At 42.5% G+C, this 23,231-nt stretch overlaps 1 protein-coding gene across 4 annotated transcripts in view; it reads right to left on the minus strand.

The window, feature by feature from the left end:
- Positions 1-1,169: 1,169 nt before the first annotated feature.
- BBS4 (Bardet-Biedl syndrome 4) overlaps positions 1,170-23,231 on the minus strand; it is a 45,663-nt gene continuing 23,601 nt past the window's right edge. The window contains exons 3-17 of one of the 4 annotated variants that reach the window (XM_061180095.1): positions 22,914-22,987; positions 20,863-20,926; positions 19,164-19,275; positions 18,111-18,183; positions 12,912-12,965; positions 11,029-11,156; positions 8,651-8,705; positions 7,596-7,664; positions 6,464-6,616; positions 6,200-6,371; positions 4,498-4,567; positions 3,735-3,876; positions 3,212-3,439; positions 2,631-2,832; positions 1,170-2,086 (exon numbers count right to left, since the gene is read on the minus strand). In XM_061180095.1, the coding sequence (XP_061036078.1) occupies positions 1,977-2,086; positions 2,631-2,832; positions 3,212-3,439; positions 3,735-3,876; positions 4,498-4,567; positions 6,200-6,371; positions 6,464-6,616; positions 7,596-7,664; positions 8,651-8,705; positions 11,029-11,156; positions 12,912-12,965; positions 18,111-18,183; positions 19,164-19,275; positions 20,863-20,926; positions 22,914-22,987 (1,706 nt within the window). In that variant the 3' untranslated portion in view covers positions 1,170-1,976. Of the gene's footprint in view, positions 2,087-2,630; positions 2,833-2,977; positions 3,118-3,211; positions 3,452-3,734; positions 3,877-4,497; positions 4,568-6,199; positions 6,372-6,463; positions 6,617-7,595; positions 7,665-8,650; positions 8,706-11,028; positions 11,157-12,911; positions 12,966-18,110; positions 18,184-19,163; positions 19,276-20,862; positions 20,927-22,913; positions 22,988-23,231 lie in introns of those variants that run through there. The other 3 variants (XM_061180094.1, XR_009699359.1, XM_061180096.1) reach the window with 3 other exon arrangements.

Below are 23,231 nucleotides of genomic sequence, written 5' to 3' on the forward strand. Positions count from 1 at the left end.
TATTTTGAGTATGTCGGCTATCTCCTGCATGGTATAATGTTGATTGTTCTCAATGAATGTCTCAATTTGTTCGCTATCATCAACTTCAACTGGTCTACCCGACCATGGAGCATCCTCCAGCAAGAAATCTCCAGCACGAAACTTTGCAAACCACTTTTGACACGTTTGATCAGTCACAGCACCTTCTCCATACTCTGCACAAACCTTTTTTTTTGAGTTTCAGTTGCGTTTTTACCTTTCTCGAAATAACAAGCATAATATGCCAAAAATGCTTTTTTTCTTCCATCTTCTACATTAAAATGGCTACACAGAAAATTCAATTTTGATGATAAGGTTTTTTTACTTGCGCACTGATATGACAGCTGTCACAATACAATCTAACAAAATTGTTTTGAATGAAGTTAAAGACAACTAAGGGCTACTAGAGCCATCTTACAGGAAAAAAACTTCTTGGCCAACCCAACAGCTATGCTTCTTTGCATCTTTTTAATGGTTACTCTAGGGATTATAATATACAGCCTTAACTTTTCACAAACTATCTAGGATTAGTTTTTTACCATATCATGTGAAATATAAAAACCTTTCAACCATAAGTTTCCATATACCCCCTTGTCCTTTAGTTATACATATTAAACCTCACATATAATGTTATAATTTTTACTTGGAACAGTTTTATGTGTATTTTTTTTTAATTAAACCAAGATATTTTACATTTACCCACTGGTTTATATTTGTTGTCTGTGGGAGGACTGGTCCATTGTGAGCTACTCTCTGTTATCAGACAATAGGGATTTTTCCTTAAGAACAAAATGATCATTGTAATCATACACTCCAAAATTTTACTTCATTTTGTACTAATATTATTAAGAAGACCACTTTTCCCGTTGCTAGTTCATACTTCCACTTTCTTGCCTCTAATTTGAGCCATCTAAAACCATGTCTGTATCTGTAACTGTGTACTTCGTCTCATTTTTCTAATTGTCATGTAATTTTTCTGTGATGACATGAGCAACTCCCATACTAGGAATTAGAATAGCTCCTTTCTCAACAGAGTGAATGAGAGACTGCAAATCCACAAACCCCAAAGACTGGGCAGGTACAAGGTTCTTTTAAAAAGTTTTCATTGTGATCCCTCATTTTTATACCTGAATAACAACTTTCTCCAAAGGGATGATACATAATCTTTATTCTGAAAAGTATATATAATGTATTGATAACATCTGGTCAGTGGTATCATTGATTGTCAAATAAAAATTCCTCAGTTAAGCAGCTCTTCCTTTTTTTTAAATCCTTGGTGCTGATACCAGACCAGCCCTTCATCTCTACTTCTTTTCATACTGACATGATCTGGCTCTACACTCTGACCTCTCAAGAACAAGATATAGGGACTTGTTCTGGATGCTCTTGGGCAAGTGCAGCTGGGATACTCAATAGGCTGGGCCTCAATTTAAAGAGCTTGTTTCATCATTATTTTTTTTTTCTTTTAAATTTAGACTATTAGAGCTGGATTATTAATCCAAGATTTGTGTTTGCTTCAGTGGCTGATATACCACACAGCCCAAGGATCAGCTCAGCTAAGACAGACAAGGCTTTGTCATGACAGGACTACTGCGCAGAGGTCTGTCTCAGACTTTCCTTCCACAAAGGAAGGGGTCAGCCAGCCAGGAGATAAAGTCCTTTCCAACGCAGATAGCATCACATGCCCTGCTGGCTCTTGGAACTACATACATAGAGCCGAAGCCTTGCTCTCAATTCTTAGGGAACCTGTGTGGGCCATCTTCTCTCTCTTTCCTAGCTGATGGGGCAGCAGGGGACTGCGTAGGCCTCAGGCTCCTCGTGATCATCATAACACGTTCTGCGTTCTAGTTCATGATGCGCAGGGAACGTGCTGGCCTCCATGCTGCCTGTGTCATGGGACCTTTCCTAATCTGGAACATCCTCGCCAAAGAAACCCCAACTCTGGGTTCATCCTACACCTATTTTTCTGTTATTTGTGCTGATGCTTCAGTTGGTTGTGCTTCCACAGTGGGCTCTGGCTCCAGAGGAAGAGATGGTGGCTTTGTGAGCTGGGATGTTCCTCCAGCACCTAGTAACAAAACAAACAGCTTGAATTCTCAGTTCCATGGTTCCAGAAGAAATCAATATTTTCACTGTCAAGTTTCAAGAAGAAACCCCATATCTTCTGAGACTAGTGGGACTGTGGCATATCTGGGCAGCTGTGAAGGAAGTCCACAACTGAAGAAACAAAGTAACAGTCAAGTCTGCCTTCAATGACCTTATAAAAGAAATGTTTAATTACTTGCACCATGCTGACTTATGATAAGGCAGTGAGAATTAAAGCGAGACTACAATACGAAAGGTGCTGCAATGTATTTCTAAACCTGAATATTGTAAAGACCCAGTGTACCGACATCCAGCTAAGCCTGCCAGTAGCTGTTACCTTTTACACAAATTGCCTTAAGGAAACAAGTGACAGTTTGGCCACCCTTGGGCTTTTTTCCCCTAGGCAGCACTACATTGGATGTGTCCTGAGTCTGAAAAGCATAAGCCTCATTCAAAGCTGTAATCTCTTTGCAGGCACACGTGGCTTGTACCCATAGGTCTTCATAGAGCTGTGTGTAGCTTCCTACCTGAGGGGAGCTTCCTGTGTGCGGCTGCTGAAGACATTGCCTGTCCTAGAGCTTGATTAGAACCCAGAGGCTGCTGGAAACTGGCGGCTTTACTGGTTGAAGTGGTCCGCTGCTTTGATTTGGGATCTTTAACTGGTTTAGTCCAGACCAGTGCCTCCCCGACCTGGAGAGCAGCTCCCAATTTCTGGGCCATCTCCACCATCTTGTGCCCAAGTGGGAAGGAAAAAAAAAAAAAAGAGTCAGGTCTGACCGGCAGAGACAAGCCTCATCCCAGGTCTTCAGCAGGCAGGTGGGGATTAGCTGAAATAGTGTCTGCTGTACTAGCATTTGAAGGAGGAAACACTTACTGCAAAGAAATCATTCTCAAACAGCAGAGACCACATTGCCCTGAGTGGATGGCAAGGGAGTTCTTTAAAGGCTCTCAAACCCAACAATTCAAGTTTGGTGCACTGTTGGACTAAATTCCTGCCTTTCCTATGGGAGGAAGCTACAAAGAGACATAATACAACTCATTTGAACTGAGGTTTATCAATAATAGATATAACTGCCGCGATCGGGATGGGGCAGGGGACTGAACCTACCCGTGATTCAGGGCTTCCCTGGTGGCGCAGTGGTTGAGAGTCTGCCTGCCGATGCAGGGGACACGGGTTCAAGCCCTGGTCCGGGAAGATACCACATGCCATGGAGCAACTAAGCCCGTGCGCCACAACTACTGAGCCTGCGCGTCTGGAGTCTGTGCTCCGCAACGAGAGGCCGCGACAGTGAGAGGCCCGCACACCGCGATGAAGAGTGGCCCCCGCTCGCCATAACTGGAGAAAGCCCTCGCACAGAAACGAAGACCCAACACAGCCAAAAATAAATAAATAAAATAAAATAAATTAAAAAAATAATAATAATAATAGATATAACTCAGTAAGCCTGAATTTCCTCTTATTATTTTCCTCCAGGAAAGTTTCTCAAGCTGTTCTTAATTGAAGAATTCATACCACTAGGAACGTCAGAGCCAAAACAGGCATGAGCCTATATAATACCTTATATTTGGGTTATTTGGGCTTGATGCAAAAGTCTCGTGACAGCTTATGACTCCTAGGAGCTAAGACTTACCTCTGGGTCAAATTCCAGAGAGCTACTGTCCTTGAGTAGGTTGACTTTCTTCTCCATCTCCTGGTACTGGGCCAGGGCGCCCCTCTCCTCTCCCTGGTTGTACAGCAGCACAGCATAGTTCAGGTTTACCAAAGGGTTACACCTGTGCAAACAGACAGGGATTCTTATGGAGCTGGGGCTTTGCAACACATGGTCGTTCAGAGATCCTTCTCACTGCACAAAAACAAAACTGGCTAAGTACAGACAGCTCCACTCCACAGCAAGGTGGGGTACACACGTGTTGTGTGGACCTTTGGAGAAGAATCAGGGAATTAACTGCCCAACCAGCAAAGCAGGTACTGGGACCAAGCCTGACATCTCGGCCCTCAAAAGAGACGAAAAACAGGTCCCTACCCTGCTGCCTAACAGAGGCCAGTGGAATAAATCCCAGAAGAGTCAAGTGTATCTTAAATTAAACTGAGCCCAGAGTCCCATGTGACATTCCAGCGAGCCCACAGCTATCAACAACCCAAGTCCACTGACAGCTCTCACTTCCTCTGGCCTCCTGACTACTAAGGGCTGGAAACGTTTTCTCAGAGTCAGCGTTGGGTCCTGCTGAGCCACTTTGTCCTCAGGAGCCACATCCTTCGCACGGAGGCCCGCTGTGCACAGAGGCACGGGGAGCAAGCAGCTGGGTGGGCTCAGCAACGCCGGGGCCGTGGCGCCACCTCGCGGCTCTGCGGCGTCCAGCCCTCCCAGCAGCGTTCCCAACAGGGCGGCTTACTTATCCAGGCGGACTGCTTCTGCGTAGGCTCTCCTGGCGTTCTCTGTATCTTCCAGATTGGTCAGGGCCACTGCAACAAAGAAAGTGAGTGCGGTGGCTGAAGAGCCCAGCGGAGAAAACACAGGGAATGTTTCAAGACGGCAGTTCGTTCAGCCGCCAAACCTAACTAACTCCTGCTGTGCCCGCCCAGCTCCTGGCACCACCGTCTGCGCAGCCACTCAGCTTGGATTCCGGGTATCATCTTGTTCAATGGTCCCCTCTCCACAGTCAGTCAGCGGCCGGGTTCCGTGAATTCCATTTTTTACAGCTTCTTTGCTGACACTGCCCTGGTTTAGTCGTTTCAGGCCTTCCGTTTTGTTCCCCAAGGGCACTGTCCCGCTTGCCACAGCGCAGGCTGCCAGGTATCTCGCTGACTGAGACGAATCTGACCGCGTCACCGGCCTACTCAGGAATGCTCACATGCTCACTCTCTCCAGCACCCATAACCGGACCTTTAAACTTTTGTTTAGCAACAGAACACTCTCCCTTTTTAAATCAGCATTTTCTGAAAGCCTGACCTATAACACAAACAACAGCAGAGCTGCTCTGGAAGCCCTGCCCGCTCCACCTCCCCAACTGTTCATCTACTTCTACCAGACACAAGAGGAGATCTAGGAACACAGTTGGGAAAAACAGAGCCTCTGGGATCAAGTGTTCAGTCCCTGTGCTGTACTCAATGGTCCTCCATACTCTGACGCCAGACTACCTCTCCTGACTCATTTCCCACCACGTTCTACAACACTATTGCCCGGTACCTCCTGCAGTTTCATGGCTGCATGCCTTTACTCAGGGACTTCTCAGCCATTCTGTACTACTGAATTCCAGCTTACCTTTCACAACTCAGTGCGAAGACCATCTCTGCTTTGTGAAGTTAGAATTGCTCCTTACGCCCTACGGTACAGCTATTTGTTTACATCCCTGTATCCCATTATGACTGCGCTATCTTTGTAGTCAGACAGCCCCCAAATAGCCACCACTCAATTTGCTTTTGCAACCTTTCTCTTATAAATCAGAACCTCACAGTAATGACCAAAAACACCAAACAAACAAACAAACAAAAAAAACCAAAAAGACACCTGAAGACTACTGTCAATGAGAACATGGAAACTGCTTTTAGGTATACATTTTGTAACTTTAGTATAAGGAGAAATACCCCCAGAAAGAATATTTAGTCAGTACTTTTATATTGTACTAGCAACAACAATAATAGACTAATTATATAATGACAACAAAACCAGTTGTTAACATTCATTGTGTCTAATCATGTAATCCTCTCATCAACCCTATGAGATATAGCTAGTAAGTAGTAGAGGCAGGACCCTACCTAAAGCCCAAGATCTTAACACCTGATGATAACTGGAGCTTGGCTGGATTCAATATATGAACTGTCACGGGAAAACCACTGTTAAAAGATGAACTAGAGACGAACCTGACTGAACCTGCTGGTCTCTGAGTGAAATTCCCCTAAGTGAGAAGCAACAACATGCTTTGTCATCTTTTTCTTTCATATTTCTTCAAACTCTAGGACAGTAATCCAGATTCCTATGGGATCTGCAAGGGAATGGCTTCTATGGGACATTTAACCACTGGCCTCCTATGATTCTAATTCATTTTTCCCTGAGTACAGACTGCGAAAGGGGTTCTTCACACAAATGCATCTTACCAGCCAAGAGCATGTAGAGCTCCCCCATCTTTGGCTGGAAGTTGATGGCTGCACTGAGAAAATGGAAGGCTGATGCATACTGCTGCATAGTCAAGTGGACAAGGCCCAAATTATACAGAATCTTCCAATCGAAGGGTGCCAAGTAGTTGGCTCGTTTCAGGCAGCTGATAGCCTAGAGGAGAGAGCGGGCACTCGGTGAGAGGCTGGGGCAAGCTGGCAGAACCAGTAACTGAACACAAACCAGGAAAATGAGGAGACACTCACTGCCACGTATTTCTTCTTGCCAAAGAAACACATTCCAATGTTATTCCAGAGTGGAGGACTTTCTGGAACAGCACAAGCTACAACTCTGTATTTGGTGAGGGCAACATCAAAGTCCCCATGGGTCTGCATCATGCTGCCTGCTGCCAAGATGGCCTGAAAACATGGGATGTGGAAAGTTGGTAATTCAGTCATTCCCAAAAGGCTGTCGCGGTGAAGTAGGCTTCCTGAGTCTAGATACTCCGCAGGCGCATCAGCACTGGTGGGACTGAAAAGCTTCTCCCAGGGACCCATATACTGTATCCAAGCTATTGGAACGAACGCTCATGAGGAACACTCCCGCACCCCACACGGGCTCTCTTTGGCATAATACAGAAAAGTCACTGACTTTACCCAGCTTATTTTTTTTCCTACTGGTGGCCAGGGAAGCCACTATTTCAGAGTATCAGGGCCCTGTAAGTAAAAAGCACCTTTAACCTGTTCCCTACAGCCCCTACTTGGTACACCAAGTGCTCTAGACAACTCAGGTGCACCTGTCTTTGGCCACTAAAGGTGCAGCTCCTTCTGCCACAGGGCAGAGGGTGAGTCAGCCTTAGGCTTCACTGGTCAAGCTTTTCATGTCTCTAAGGAAAAGGGTTAAGGTGGGGTGCTAAGTCAGGCTAATACGACTTCCAAGGTAGGACTGAGTCTGTACTGTTAACAAACAGCTAGTTTTGCTGCATCTCCCTCAATGATACATATCCACATGATGATCTCCTCCTCCCCGAAGTCGTATCTGGACAAGAGCTGTAATCTCAGATTCATCAGGAATCAAGTCATTTCAGCAGATTTATTTCTGACAGTAGTTATAGAGGCTCTGCCAATTTCCTAAGTAACATATAAAACTTTACCAGCACTACAGTTTTGCTTTCTGCATAAGTTAACAGGCCCAATATAACAAATGTGCTCTTTTAGAAGATAAGAAGCAGAGCACTGACACTTGACAGTATTTTCAAATGAGAGCCACATTTATTTATAACTTTTCTAAGGAAAAAGTACTTTCTCAGATATACAGAACGCTTTCTAGGGCCAGATCACCTCTAGGAGTGGTGGGACCGTCTGTGTGAAGGCTCTGGGGTTTGACAGCCTGCAGTACCTTGTAGTTGGTGGGGTCGTAAGTCAGTGCATTTCCAAGATGTTCAAATGCCTTCTGGTAAATGCCGAGCTTGGGAAAAAGCAAAAGCCAGAGAATTACATCGGGGTGTGGTGGGGGAACGGTAGTTAAGGAGACTGGCCAACCACCCCCTCATCAGACACACCCTGACTTTTCCGGGTTCTTCTGACAGAAAAAGAACTACAGATACCGGATTCTTAAAAAAGAAAATTAAGATCCCCACGTTTGTTTTCCCTCCTATTTTGTTATTTGTCCCCTGATAAGGTCAAAGTAGCTGTTTGCCAGGAACCGCCTCTGCCACACTAGCGCTGTTCCACGCCAAGGCCTCTTGGCAGGAAATGGGCTGTTTCCCAGCATCTCCCCTGGGGCCAGCCTCCCAAGCCAAAGCCCGGGAAGGCCCAGGGTTAAGCTCCTTTGAAAGAAAAATGAAACAGACGAAAAGGTCACCACAGAGGCAGGGCTGGAGGCAGGATCAGCTAAGCGGGCAACCTGGGGCGTCGACAGGGTGTGTGGGGCAGGGAGAAGCCCTGAGGGATCCCTGGGTCCCGGGGCCTCAGGCAGACACGGAACAGTGATGGGGCCAAGAGAATCCCACCCACACTCAGGAATGTGGAGGGGAGAGGAGACTTTTTATTCTAGACAATGCTTTGCCACCTTTCTTTTCTAGAGGACGTGGCTGGGAAGAAGGAACAACAGAAATGGCCTTTGCCCCAAAACCCTAGCGGTACCACAGCTTCTCCTCCCACCACAAAATGCCAGCCCCTCTGACCCCAGTTGTTTCTCGTATGTGTTCTTGCCTTGGTTGGTAAGAATTATAATTGCACTAGGCTCAAACAGATTTATTTGCTTCTGATTTGAATGCTGAAAATTAATTCCTTTAGCAGACAAAGAATATCAAATGCAGAGAGTAAAGTTCATGTCCTTCTTATGACCTTTAGTAAGCTGTGTTAAAGTAAAAATGCAGGAAAACCACAACACACACAAACCCAAAAGCACTTCTAACGTCAATGCATGGATGAGTAAAGAATTCCTCTTACCTGGAGGTAGAGTAATCCTAAAGTTGTGAGAAGTTCTGTATTTTCTGGTGAGAACCTGCAACACAGAGATGCTCAGAGGGAAACAGATGTGTATGAGAGACACTAAGATAAACACATAGTAACTCACCCTTGTGCACTACCTGAGACACCACTGCGCCTCCCACTCCCCGTAGGAACTCTCAAAGGGATTTGGGAATTTCCTTCCAAAGTAGGTCACCTCAACCCTAGCTACAGGGAGGATAGCTCAGCAAGAAAGAATGGGACTTGGAACCCAGACTCCTTTCGCAGGACCTTTTCTTAGGGCCAAAGTCCTTAGAAAGAACCTATGGAATATTTTGTGCCACTGTCTTGATTACACTGATAGAATTCAAGAATAATGCCCTATAAACCAAGTCAGTCTAGAACACACACGGTTTTAGCCCTTTCCCTCTTGTGAGATTTTTTTTTTCCTGTTCTCACTGCACTCAATGCCAGCCAGCATAATTTCCCGTGTAATTTAGGATCCCAAGGCCCCTCATGCTCTGCTCTCCACATTAAACAAAAAGCCATACTAAACAGCCAAACTAAAGAAGGAAGACACATACCCGCTCTAGGAAAGAATTAGCTGTTGGCTTTGTGGAGTAAACACAGGCTTAAGTAAAAGAGTATCTGCCTTTCCAATCCCTCGATGATATTTGTCTTTGTCACAAAGCGAAAGCAACACTGCGCTCACATGATCTGACTACAGGATCAGCAGACAGCTGCACCAGTGAGAGTGACAGAAGGTGAAGAACAGTGTCTCCTGTTTCTAAGCAATGAGGTAGGGTGCCGGTTACCTACGGGGAGACCAGAACCACAGGGGCCAAAGCCCCAGCCCGGGGAGGCCTGAGCTGGCCAGACAGAGCTTACTCAGTTCAACTGAGTATTCGCCCTTCACTTTCTGCCATAAATACCCATCCTGATCACTTCCTCCCCCAAAGCAAGTAAGTAACTTACATGATTCTGGTGGGTGTCCATCCCCCCACCAAAAATGACTACTCTCTCCAAAGCTGTGGGTCATAAACAATGGTTTCTATAATCTCAGTGAGGCTCCAAATGCTCAGCTGACCTCTTTTCTCCTTTGAGAATTTCAGTGACTTAAGTCCTTGACCAGCCACTAGAAGAATGTGTGAGCTAATGTAATTTATGTGAGCTAATAAGCTCAAAGAGCCAACTTACAGAATGCAGGGGTCAGGGATCAAAGCTTCCACCCAGTACCAAAGAGACTTTAACATACGCTACATGGCCTCCTTCCTACTTGTCCATATAAACGTAGCCTCTTGATGACAGAAGTCTCTTTTGTAGCTTAACAAACCAAAGGATTTTTATGTCTTTTCAGATATAAAATATGGTTGAAGAAAATTCCAAAAGCAGTGTTGTGACTAATATAACCAGAAAAGTTACTATCATGGTAGAAGACAAAGGTAATTAACAAATTAATAGAAATCTAAGTTTAGTTCAAAGTCTAATTATCAGGAATAATAGACTTTGTGGCCTTAAACCACAGATGAGGCATTCTATTAACTGACCAAACAAATGAGACACTAAAGCATTTTGCTACAGCTATCCCACTTAAAACAAACACGACAAGACCCCAGACAGAAAAGACAAGATAGCATGTGTCCCTAGAAAAGAAACGCAGAACACCACACTGGGAAAGCCAGTCAGTTACGTTTTCAAGGGGGATTTGGCTGACCCTAATGATATTTTTCAAAAGCATGATACTGGTCTCAGGCTAATGAGGCCAGATCTGTATTACTCAATCAGGAGATTTCTCTCCCTAATATCCTGAAACACAAGATCTTTTATAAAGTTTAAAACCACAATGGCAGACTGCCAGCTGACTCCAAGATCTGCTCTCTCCTTCCTCCTAGGCACATCTGCCCACCTCCCTTGCAGCTAGATGTGGCCACCTCACTAATTTCGAACCACAGAATGTCAGCAGGAATGATGTGTGCCACTTCCTATTTATTCAGTACTTAGCTTCCTATACCACCTCCCCCGACCACAGCCTGGAGCACAGATGCTACAGTAAGTCAGCTGCAGCCATGCAGGTGAAGGCAACAACCTAAGGAATGATGAGGAAGGAACATGGGAGGAACCTGGATCCCAGACTGATCTTGTGGAGCAAAGCTGGCCAGCTAGGCTAGACCAGCCACACTGATGTGTGAGAAAGAAACAGGTCTGTCTTCCTTATTTAAGCAATCGGGAGCTCTAAACCTTAGCTTAACAGTTACTCTGGCTCCTACAACTCACAATGTGTAACCAGTCACACATGTTCTCTCTTAGACTTGGGAGTTCACGTCTGCTCCCATTTTTGTTTTAGTTTCTCGCTGCTCTAAAGGAACAGACACACTTACTCCACTGCTTTCTTGTAGATTTCGATGGCCTTGTCCAAGTCTCCCTCCAGCAAGTGGATCTTGCCCAGCATTATGTAAGTCAGATCATGCCTGTTAAGATGTAGGGCATTGTGCAACTGGTCTTGTGCCTAACAAGATTGACAGAGTAAAGAGAACCAGATCACTACCATGAAAGGACAATGACCTTGTATGGCTAATGTAAAGACAGAGCTCCTGCTATACTCATGTAGGAATATCACATTTCAGCAAATGCCCCACTACCCAAAAAACTAAAACATACCCAAACCGTGCTTGCTCATAGGACAGCTGGCAACATGGAGTGTCTGCCTCTAGAGCCACTTGGGAGGCTTGTACAGATGATTAAACTTCTTGAGTGTTTTCTGCTTTTTGATATTCACACCCATGACTCATATTTCATAAGTCAAAAGGGATATCATGGTCTGCCCCAAACTCGACCCCAGCTGCACCGCTGACCAACTGCACACCCTTCCCCAGGGTGGACCTCATTTTCCTCACCAATATTTTGATGAATGAATGAATCCTCATTTATTCATTCAACATGTATTCATCGAGTGCCTGTTGCTCTAGGTACTAGTACACCAGAGCTAACGCAAGAGCTTATGTCCTCGTAGATGATGAAAAGGGCTTCGTTTAGTCCTTCACTGATTCAACAAGTATTTCTATAAATGCCAGGTACTGTATTTGCTTAGCTTGTAGGCTTTATAGTAAAATCTAAATATAATGCTTCTCCTCCATACAGGTCTGACCAAAAACCAATTCCACCTCTCCCTGGGCTCAGAATAATCCTGTGAATAGATATGTACTTACTTGAAATATCCTCTGAAGAGAGAAAGCTCCTAACCAAGTATGTAACACTGAAGATCTAGATCTGCCCAGAAAACCTAAGGGACCCACTAAATATGTATATTTTATTTACACAGATATAGGTATTATTTATTTTTATAAATCTCACAGGAGCAAAAGTTATTCTCATACCTCAACTGCTGATGTACAGTTTTTTTTTGCATACCCCTGAGGGATTGATTAGGTTGCATCAGTTTACAAATTGATATATATTAAACACTGTCAAATGGGTATCAACTAATTCAGATTCTCAGTCCTGCCAGCACTGGAAAAAGGAGAATAAAACTTCATAATCACTAAGTGGGAGCTTTATGAAGGAAACTCTACCCAGCCCCACTATCATTAACTTTTAGAGTTCTCTATAATTTGGTCTATCCCTCAATTAAGATATACATTTTTTCCCTTATCTGAGTAACAGGGTAAGCGCAAATGTTTTATCTGATGTAAGAGCCTTAGGCACTACAGCCTAATCACAATGAAATATAAAAATGAAACATAAAAATCTCACATGGAAAATAACCTTAAAAACTGAAACTTTCAGAAATCAAATCTATTTAAGATTAAAAATTCATTTCCAATGACCTTAAGAACTAAAATCAGTTGCCACTGGAGCATAATATAGCTCACATGGTCATAATTACACTTTTAAGACTTACAGGTCCACTTTTTGATATCTAAGTTTTATTGAACACTTGTGTTTCCATTCTGGAAAATTAAACTAGGGGGTGGAAAATAAGAAGAGAGGAAGAAAGCAATTAGATTGCCATTCCCTAATAATATTTCTAGAATTTGTCACTTTCTTGTTAAAAGCAGGAAAAAAAAAAAACAAACAGATGAATAGTGACAAACGAGAATAAAAATGGGGATAAATGTATATGGCAGTTTCAATTTTTACTTCTAAAAATCTCAGCAAGCAGTAGGGATAATACAAAATGAGCAATGGCACCTCTGTAACAAGTGTACCCTCAGTGAAATCCCCAGCCCGCCGCTCAGCCACCACCACCATTTCTATAAATTACCTTGTCCAACTGTTTCAGGTAAATGTAGCAAACTCCTAGGTTATGACAGATCTCCTACACACAAAAGAAAGGAAAACAACTTACTAAGTTCCACAGTAACTATTACAGTGAAACAACAGGCGTCTAGAGACTATTATTGCTTGGCAAAATGTAAACTTTAAAACATGCACTATGGTTAATTTTTTACTTGAATCTTAAACAGATTATAAGAGATAAAAGCAGAATAAACCAGTGATCTTCCTGGGTCTATTTAGTACCTTGGGGTGCATGCCCAGCCCATTCCTACACCATTTTTCCTCTAAGAGCTGCTCACTGAACAAACCCTTTGTCCCCTCCTCTCAGAAGAGACTACCACAGCCCCTTCTCCAACCCTAAGGAGGTGTGTGTGTGTGTCAGTCAGCCCTTTTCCTAGGAATCTAGGAATTCACTAGGTGGGATGGACTTGGGGACTGACAGCGCCATCCGGAGGCCACTAGGATGGAATACACAGATGTAATTGGAGCCGATCTTCAGAAGACTACAGCACAGGTCAGCAAACTCTGGCCCACGGGCCAAATCCATCCTCTGCCTTTTTCTGCAAATCAGGTTGTATTGGAACACAGCCACGACCTCTTGTTATGTATCGTCTACAGTTCTTTCACACTAGAACTTCAGAGTCAAGTAGTTGCAACAAAGACTGTATAAATCCACAAAGCTTAAAATATTTACTAACCTGCCCTTTACAAAAATAAATTGCCAACCTCTGATCTACAGAAAGAAAATAAATCAAGCAGAAATGCAGAGAAGCTACCTTGGTTGCTGACATCTTTCCAGTTCTAGTTCACCGCAAAACCAATCTGTATCTCCTGACCTTGTGTTCTGTAAAATCTCCCGAACTCCCTTATATTAAACCTCCCTTTATTTAAGGCAGCTTTAGAGAAAGGAAAAGGCAAGGGTGAGAAGCCTGCTCCTGGGAAACAGTAAGGACCATCTTGTTAGTAGTGGGGAGGTGTAGAAGCACATTCAGACCCAGAAGTGTCCCTCTCAGAAGAAACATGAACCTTACACGGCTCAGAGACAACAACCGGTTTAATGTTTTCCAAGTTCCCTAACATAACAACAACAAAATAGCAATCAGTGATTCTATGCCAGATGTTTTTCATATACATTACTTTAATTTTCCCAGCAAATCTGCAACATAAGTATAACAATTCTGATTTCAGAGGTAAGAAAATGGAAGCTCAGAGAAGTTAAGCAGTTTGCCTAACTTACGACAAAAAGTATCAGCACTGGGATGTTTTTTTCTTAGTTCTAAATCTTAAAGAATTTCAACCATATATAAATGTAGACAGAATCACCATGTACTCATCATCCCGCTCCAACAATCATCCAATCCATACCCCCCCATCTCTCCCACTACTTTTGTAAGCAAATACCAGATAGTATCACATTTTATCCACAAATATTTCAGTATGTATTTCTAAAGGATAAGATCTCTTTTTTTTTAAGCTACCCACAATACCATTATCAGACTTGAAAAAAAATTAGTAACTGCTGATACTTAATCATGTTCAAATTTCTGATGAATGTCTCACATTACAAAAAAAATTTTTTTTTCTTAAATCACAATCCAGGGACTTCCCTGGTGGTCCAGTGGGTAAGACTCGGCACTCCCAATGCAGGGGGCCAGGGTTCAATCCCTGGTCAGGGAACTAGATCCCACATGCATGCTGCAACTAAGAGTCCGCATGCTGCAATGAAGATTCCACATGCCGCAACTAAGACCCGGTGCAGCATGCATGCATGCATACATACATAAATTTATTGGGAAAAAAATCATAATCCAAATAATTTCCACACATTGCAAAGCACTGGGATTTGAACTCAGGCCTGTCTCTAAAACTTGTATACCAGACTTCCCTGGTGGTCCAGTGGTTAAGAATCCGCCTGCCAATGCAGGGGACAGGGGTTCGATCCCTGGTCCGGAAAGATCCCACATGCCACAGGGCAGCTAAGCCCGTGCGCCACAACCACTGAGCCTGTATTCTAGAGCCCACAAGCCGCAACTACTGAGCCCATGTGCCGCAACTACTGAGCCCACATGCTGCAATTACTGACACCTGCACGCCTAGAGCCCGAGCTCCACAACAAAAGAAGCCACTGCAATGAGAAGCCCGCGCACCGCAACAAAGAGTAGCCCCCGCTCGCCACAACTAGAGAAAGCCCACACACAGCAACAAAGACCCAGCTCGGCCAAAAAAAAAATTTTTTTAAATAAAACTTGTATACCTTCCACTTCATCACCCTATAAGAATATACACAGGGAGCTGGAGAGGAGAAATGTAGCCCTACTTGTCCTTTAAATGTACTGGAAGGTAACTAACCCATAACCTTTTTAAATCATTTCTCATAGATATTATTTGAGAAAGCAGTAGCAATATGCCTTAAACAAACTGACAACCAAGAAAATTTTTGAAATTTGAAAAGGAAACTAGAACAAATCAGAGTTAACTCCTGTCTTTCATGGGGTGAGAAGATGCAGCAGACATCCTGCAAGGGCAATTGGTACAGTGGAAAGATCACAGGCCTTAAGTGAGGAATCCTAGATTCTAGGCCTGAATTCTGGCTCTGGTTCTGCCACTACCTCACTGTGTGCCCTTCAGCAAGTCACTCCATCTCCCAAAGCCTCAGCTTCCTCATCTATCAATACGGGAAATTCTCCCTACTTAACAGCTGTTCCACAAGTCAAATGAGATCATGGCGGGAGGAATTACTATTCCCCTGCTGCGGCCAGACTGTGGAATACCCTGATGAGTCAAAGGAAGTAGGGCTACAAGGTTTGCTACAGGCCACAGGCACTCATGAAGCATGTAGGGCAGAGAGTGGCTGTTTGGGGAATGACCACCTCTACTGGCACCAATGGACTGGTTATCCCAGATGAGTCAGTAATACCAAATGAGCTCTTTCAACCAACTGGACAAACTGAAAGACATTCTCCATTCCCCCTGTCCTGTCCCTGAGCTCTCCTGTCTCACTTCCTCTCTGTCTCCATCTATGGGCTCATTTTCTCTTCAGCTCAGCCCTTCAAACTGTTTTTTCCAGGACTCCATCCTCAGCTCACTGCAGAGTGAGCTCATCCAATTTCATGGTTTTAATGATCACCTTTAAACTGTTGACTCCAAAATGTGTATCTCTAGCCCAGAACACCTGAGTTTCAGATTTCTATATCGGGCCATGTATTGGATACATCTCAATTTAGATATCCTACCAGAAGGTACAATTCATCATGTCCATAATCTTCTAAAAGATAGGACTTAACTCTGATTTGTTATCATCACCCTCTCCCAAAACTTGCTCCTCTTCCTTCCTGTATTTCCTATTCTAGTTGATTGTCCCATAAACCACCAATCCATCTTTGCATCTGCAGCCCAGTGCCTGGCACATAGACGTTCATTTGTTGAAAGAAGGACTAAGTGAATGAAACAGCAACTCAATTTTCCTTTATCTGTAGCTGTACTTTGGCCTTTGGCTATAAAATACTCAATGGCATAAAGACTTAAACATCTCAGTCTTCAGACCTGCAGAAGAAAAGTGACTGACAAAAATAATAGTGCTGTGGGACTTCCCTGGTGACACAATGGTTAAGACTCCACACTCCCAATGCAGGGGGCTGGGGTTTGATCCCTGGTCAGGGAACTAGATCCCATGTGCATGCCGCAACTAAGAGTTCACATGCCACAACTAAGGAGGCCACGTGCCGCAACCAAGGAGCTGGTGAGCTGCAACTAAGGAGCCCGCCTGCCGCAACTAAGACCCAGTGCAACCAAATGAATAAATAAATATTTTTTAAAAATAATAATAATGATAGTGCCATAAGAACTGCAGGGAAAACCCATGCTAGCTCTTTCTACTAATCAATCTAATCCTTCACTCTTAGATATGTCTTTCTAAGAATCATCAGATAGTTTGAAAAAACCAATAGCATGAAAAAGAAGAACCAAAACAGGGGAAGAAAAAGATAATTGTGGAAAGCAGAACAGAACTTCAAAGGGTCAGAGACATGGAGAGGCTACTGCAAGAAAAGACAAAGTTCTTAGAAATTAAAGATATAATTACTGAAATAAAAAATATTGAACAGGTAGGCTAAATAACAGAATGTGAATATAGCTAAAAACAGAAGTGATGATCTGGAAGATAAGACTGAGGAAATGTCTCTGAATGTACAGCAAAGACAAGGAGGTAGAAAATATGAGAAGCAAGTTAGGAGACAAGTAGAACAGGTACAGAACACGTCTGATAGAGTAGAAAACAGTGTGGCAAATGCTGCTAGTTATTTACCTAACATTCATTCTCTCTGTTTACCTTACCAACAGAACCCTAATTTTGTTTAGAGTGACAATATATTTCCCAACCTTCCTTACAAAAGGGGTAGTTGATGTGATGTAAGTGAAAGTCTGTTGGGGATTTCTAGGAAAATTATACTTTCTTGATGAAGGTTATGTCCTTTTCTCTTTGTTGCTTCCTCTTTCTCCCTACCTAGAATGATGATGTGATGTTAGAGCTGCAGCAGCCATCTTGTAACCATGAAGAAAAAGCCTCAGCATTGACATCGTTGGCCCACCAAATCAATGTTGGCAACTACTTACCTGGATTTCTTGTTTCATAAGAAAAAAATAAACAAATCCTAATTTATAAAGCCAATGTTTAATAAAATGTTTTGTTGCAGTTACACACAATCCCTAACTGATACAAAGAGACAATAGAGAGGAAAAAATAATCAAAGAACTACTCAAAAACAAAAACCTTGCTGACCCAAAGAAAGGCAAGGGTCTTCAAAGTGAAAGAGCCAACTGAATGTCCACAGATAAGGGGAATAAAAGAGAAAAGAAACACATCTAGACAACTATTACTGACATTTCAGAACTCCAATGATAGAAAATCCTCAAAGCTTCTAGAGAGGAAAGTGGGGTTATCAACAAGAATCAGACTGGTAACAGACTGCTCATCAACAACACTGACAGCCAGAAAACTAGGCAGCAATGTCTGCTGAGTTATGAGGAAACATGATTTTTGATCTTATACCCAGCCAAATCATCGATCAAGTGTGAGGATAAAATAAAGACAGTTTCGGCATGTAAGAATTCAGTAATAATAACAAAAGATAGCCATATGATAAATGGAACCATTAGCATGTCACTAATAACAAAGTTCCCTACTTACCCAATCTTTCTGGTTAAGTTTAGCTGCTTCATTATATACTTCAGTGGCAGCTTTATGTTTTCCCAAAAGAAATCTGGGGAAGAAACACATTTTCTGTGATTATTAACGCAAAGCTTTTACAAGACTACAACCCCACTAGTCCCACATCTGACTCATGTTCCAGCCAGCAGAGAATTCGGGAAGCCTGTTCCCTGTAAGCTGGCTGTGCTGGTTTAGCCAGTGAGGCTGCTGTACACCAACAGCAGAAGCTCTCTTGGTAGGGACAGAATTGGTTCCAAGGCCTTGGGCCCATTCTACACCAATTTTAGTGAAAGTCTTCTGTAATTTATTTTCTACAGTGTACTACAAATGTAGACCAAAAAAGAAACAAGCCAAACTAATTACCATGTTAAACAAAAACTGCCACAATTTTTCATCATGATCTATTAGGGACAGGCCCTTCTCTCCCAAACTAAGTCTCTTTCCTTGATACTGGATCATCATTCTGGAGACACAGGGGAAAATCAGCCTCTATGCAAAGACAGTGCAGGTTATGAATGACAACGTAGGTAAGAAAGTGAGAGTGGGAACTCCACAGAACACTTTACTATTCTGGAGTAGTAAAGCTATTAGTACTTAACAGCTTATAAAGATAATGGAGGTTGCCTGCATCCAGGAACCTTCAGGGCATTCACTCAACAAACACTTACTAAAAACCTACTGTGTATCCAGTATTATGCTAAGTGTTGGAACAGTAGGTGAGAAAAATTCCATGGGCTGCCAATACGATTAGGGTACTTGAGGCACAAAATGTTCCTATTTATATGAGAAACATTATCAGTGTTCCCCCATCAAACTAGAATATACAGTGTTTGAAATACTCAGTTCCTTTATACTAGTTATCTCATTTTCTCAAATTTCAAAATTAATCCACACTCTTCAAAGTGAATCTATTATACCCATTAAGCAACCCTCCCTCTATGTATCCGGCTGCCAGAAGCAGCTCCAGCCTGAGAATGCACTTTACGTTGTTCTCTGTCAGTGCCCTAGGGCCTCCAGGCTGCCAATACTCACAAAGATCTGGCCACCTGCTTGAGGTTATCAGCAGACTGAGGGCTGAGAACAGTACACGTCTGAAAGAGTTCTAGGGATTCTTGGATATTTCCTTCCAGGCGAAATATCAATGCTGCCAAGAAAGAGAAAACACAGAAAATAAAATCATGTTCTAGGAAGAATGGAGCCTGACATCTGAAAAATTGGAGAAGAGGGAGGTAGGAAATCATATCAAAGAAATCCTTTGGATAATTGTGTCTCTAATACAATCAGATATGACTTCAGATGGATTGAAACAAGCAGCAAAGTTGTTGATGAGTTAAAACCTTTTTTAAAGGTATCTGGAATCTACCTATTCCTCCACTCCCAGCTTCCACCACGCAGATAATTGGGTACCTTGTAAATTATCCCACAAACTCTTCACTATAAGAACATTCTTATAGCTCCTCATCAGATGCTTTATTTATCATGATAATGCCGACATCCACCTGATAGTTTTCAGAGAGTACACTCAAATGGGGCAAGTGCAATCAATAACTCAAGTCCAACAAGGAGATGCTGGCAAAGAATGCAGTAATATTTCAGACTTGGTTTTCAGTATAGCAACCAATCAGAATCAATCATTTTTCAGAAGAATTTACATGCTTAACTACTATCAGGCACTATAAGTCTGGAACTTGTGATATTGGAAATAAAAGAGCATTATTTGGGCTTCCCTGGTGGTGCAGTAGTTAAGAATCTACCTGCCAATGCAAGGGACACGGGTTCGAGCCTTGGCCCGGGAAGATCCCACATGCCGCCACGGAGCAACTATGCCCATGCGCCACAACTACTGAGCCTGCGCTCAAGAGCCTGCAAGCCACAACTACTGAGCCCATGTGCCACAACGACTGAAGCCCGCGCACCTAGAGCCCGTGCTCTGCAACAAGAGAAGCCACTGCAATGGGAAGCCCGCACACCACAACGAAGAGTAGCCCCTGCTCGCCACAACTAGAGAAAGCCTGCACACAGCAACAATGACCCAACATAGCCAAAAATAAAAACAAATAAATAATTTATTTTCAAAAAAAGCATTATTTGCCATGATATCCTAGATATGTCAATATCTTACCAATTATGTCAGAAAATTATATATTAATCTGAAGACTACAAATGCAATGAGTGGTAAACAAAACCATTCATTTACATCAAAGAGTCAAAAAGATAGTTCCTGGGAAAACTAAGGATGCTACTTTGGGCACTACAGAGTAAAATTCCAGTCAGTGGTTCCTATACTTGATTTCTGATGAATTTCATTTATTCTCTGTTTTATCCTGTATACCTCTAGGCTTCTTCCCTTCATCCTGACTCACCTTACAAAAAATCCTCAAGCTTTTCCTCATCTCTTTTAGCTTGACTACAAGGAACCCTTCCAAAAGCTTCTTCTGGACCTGAAACTGCTGCATGAGGCAGGGACCCTAACAACTGTTCTGAAAAACACTAGCCGGAAACTAGAATAGGGGTGAAGGATAGTAGCAAGTTTTTTTAAGAGAACTAGTCATTTCTGAGGTCAAATCCAGCACAATAATCATGTTCTGATTTCAAAAAACAGTAATACTGAATAAGAGATTTGTGGAACATTTACTTGAATTTAAGTATTTCGTAAGTTGTTTGCTCCTTTTCCAGAACGTAGGCAGAGCGTGCACTTCTCTGGCAAGAAGAGAAGAAATATATGTCTTACCTTGGACATAGATAGCATATTCACATAACCCCTGAGTCTCCTGAAGCTGTTCTTTGATAACATCCTGAAAAAGAAAGAAACAATACTTCTGAGTAGTGGTTAAGTGTCTTCAAGTGTTTTTAAGAAAAGGTAAACATGGACAAGGAGTACATGTAAGAAGTCTATGATACTAATGATGACTAATAAAGTAGTTCATTCGGATTTTTTAAAAAATTTCAACTTGTTATGATTGCTTATTCTAGAACAGGGGTCAGCAAAGTACAGCCCACAGGCCAAATCCGACCCACATAGCCTATTTTTGTACAGGTCTCAAGCTAAGAGTGGTTTTTTTATTTTTAAAGGTTATTAAAAAATAAGAGAAGATGAAGTATATGAGACAGAGACTATCTGTGGCCTGCAAAGCCTAAAATATTTACCATCTGGCCCCTTACAGAAAAAGTTCACCAACTCCTATCTACACTCTAACTAGGCAGGCTAAGAAAACTATGAAAAGATTTCCATGCACCATTATAGATGCTAGGAGCTCTCTGATGAGCAAAGTACAGGCTCTACCTTTGTCCTATGATGGGCTAAGACCAGGGAGCTATACAGCTCAGAGGGCAATCACCTGATTCTAACCTGGAGAATCAGGGAAGGCTTTTCCAGGGTAAACCGTTTCAAATCTTATGTTAGCAAGGGATGGAGGAAAAGCTGAGGTGGCCCAGAGAGTCAGAGAGAGAAGGGCTTCAAATGCCATGCTAAAAAAGGTCGAGAGCAATGGGAAAATCGTGATAAATTTTAAGTGGGAAGTAACCAGATTCTATTTGCTCCATTTTTGGAATATTGTGGAAATAGATGGAAAGGAGGCAAGATTAGAGGCAATGTTGGCATAAGAACTCTTGTGGTTAATTTAAATAAAAATGACAGGGATTAACTAAGGCGTGGGGTGGGGGGGGAAGTGGACAATGTCTTGAGATAGTAAGAGAAGGATCTCCAGAACTTGATGATTATCTATATTATATTAGGGAAAGTGGGTCAGAGGATTCTGACACAGACAGCTGGGTGAATGATGGTACCTATCCCCGAGGCAGGGAACAGGAGAAGGAATAAGTTTGGAAAGAAGAAGATAAATTCAGCTACAGAAAAGATGAATTTGAAATGCCTGGGAAGCATTCAGTATGTATCTCTAAGATCAGGAAGAAGTGTGTGGAATGAGCAGAGAAAGGAGTCAAGGACAGAACCTAGAAATAGCCCCAACTCTTAAGAAAAAAGCAAAAGAAGAGAAGCCAAAAAAAAGGAAACAGAGAAAGTGGTCAATAAAGGAAAAGGGAAATAAGAAAAGGATAAAATCACAGATGAAAAAAAAATCTTTCAAGATCCATACTGGAACATTGCTAGTTCTTTACATTGTCATAGGTACAAATGTCACAGGTATAAAAACTACAACCTTAAAAGCATTACAAAGCTCCGAATGCCAAAAAACGAGAATACCAGGGATATATTTTGCATGATGATACTCTTCTCTGCCAGCAAGTATGTAACGTATATAGTAAGTTACCAAAGATACAGTTTAGAGAAAATACAAATGGTTTTAAAATATATAAAGGACCAAGCTCACCATAATAAGAGAATTATAAAACTCAATGAAATACCATTTTTCACCTATCCAGAGATCAAACAGTTAAATACTATGCCATATTGAACATCTGCTCTCCACCATGAGACCAACAAGTCCCAGAGAGTGGCTGCTCCTTCAGCCTGGTCTTGAAATGAGAAGACACATGGAGCACACTTGAACCTGACCCACAGGCTGTGGTCAAACCCAGCCAACCTACAGCCAATCTGAAGGCCCATGAGTAATAAGTATCTGTTGTTAGAGGCCACTGACATTTTGAGGTTGTTTCTTAAGCAGCATTATCATAGCAAAAGCTAACCAATACACAAAATGCAGAGAAATAAGATTTCATACATTTTTAGTGAGAGCTAAACTGTCACACAAACTCTGAGTGACAGACACAGTTAGTTGCCTAACCAAAGCCTGCCTCTCATGTTCTCTATCATTGGCCTCTCACCTTGCATGCTTCATAATCCTTCCGGATATAGTGGAGATGTATCAACCAGTTCTGCTTCTCCAAAATAGGAAACTCTGGAGCAGGGTAGCATATTTTGACAAAACAAACAACACAGTCATTGTTAGGTTTTCTCCTTGAGCATTGTCCTCAACTAACCACAAGCATACTGTAATACCATGTTAAATTCTTCATGCTGCTGACCATAAGAATGCAGTGCATCAAAAATGTGTGGATTATTAAATTAAGAGATACTTGTCCTACTATTACACATTGAATATATACTTCTGTTCAGTTTTGGTTGTTTATAATGTCAGTTTC

This window comes from Eubalaena glacialis, chromosome 2 (assembly GCF_028564815.1).
Source record: "Eubalaena glacialis isolate mEubGla1 chromosome 2, mEubGla1.1.hap2.+ XY, whole genome shotgun sequence".
Classification (NCBI taxonomy): domain Eukaryota; kingdom Metazoa; phylum Chordata; class Mammalia; order Artiodactyla; family Balaenidae; genus Eubalaena; species Eubalaena glacialis.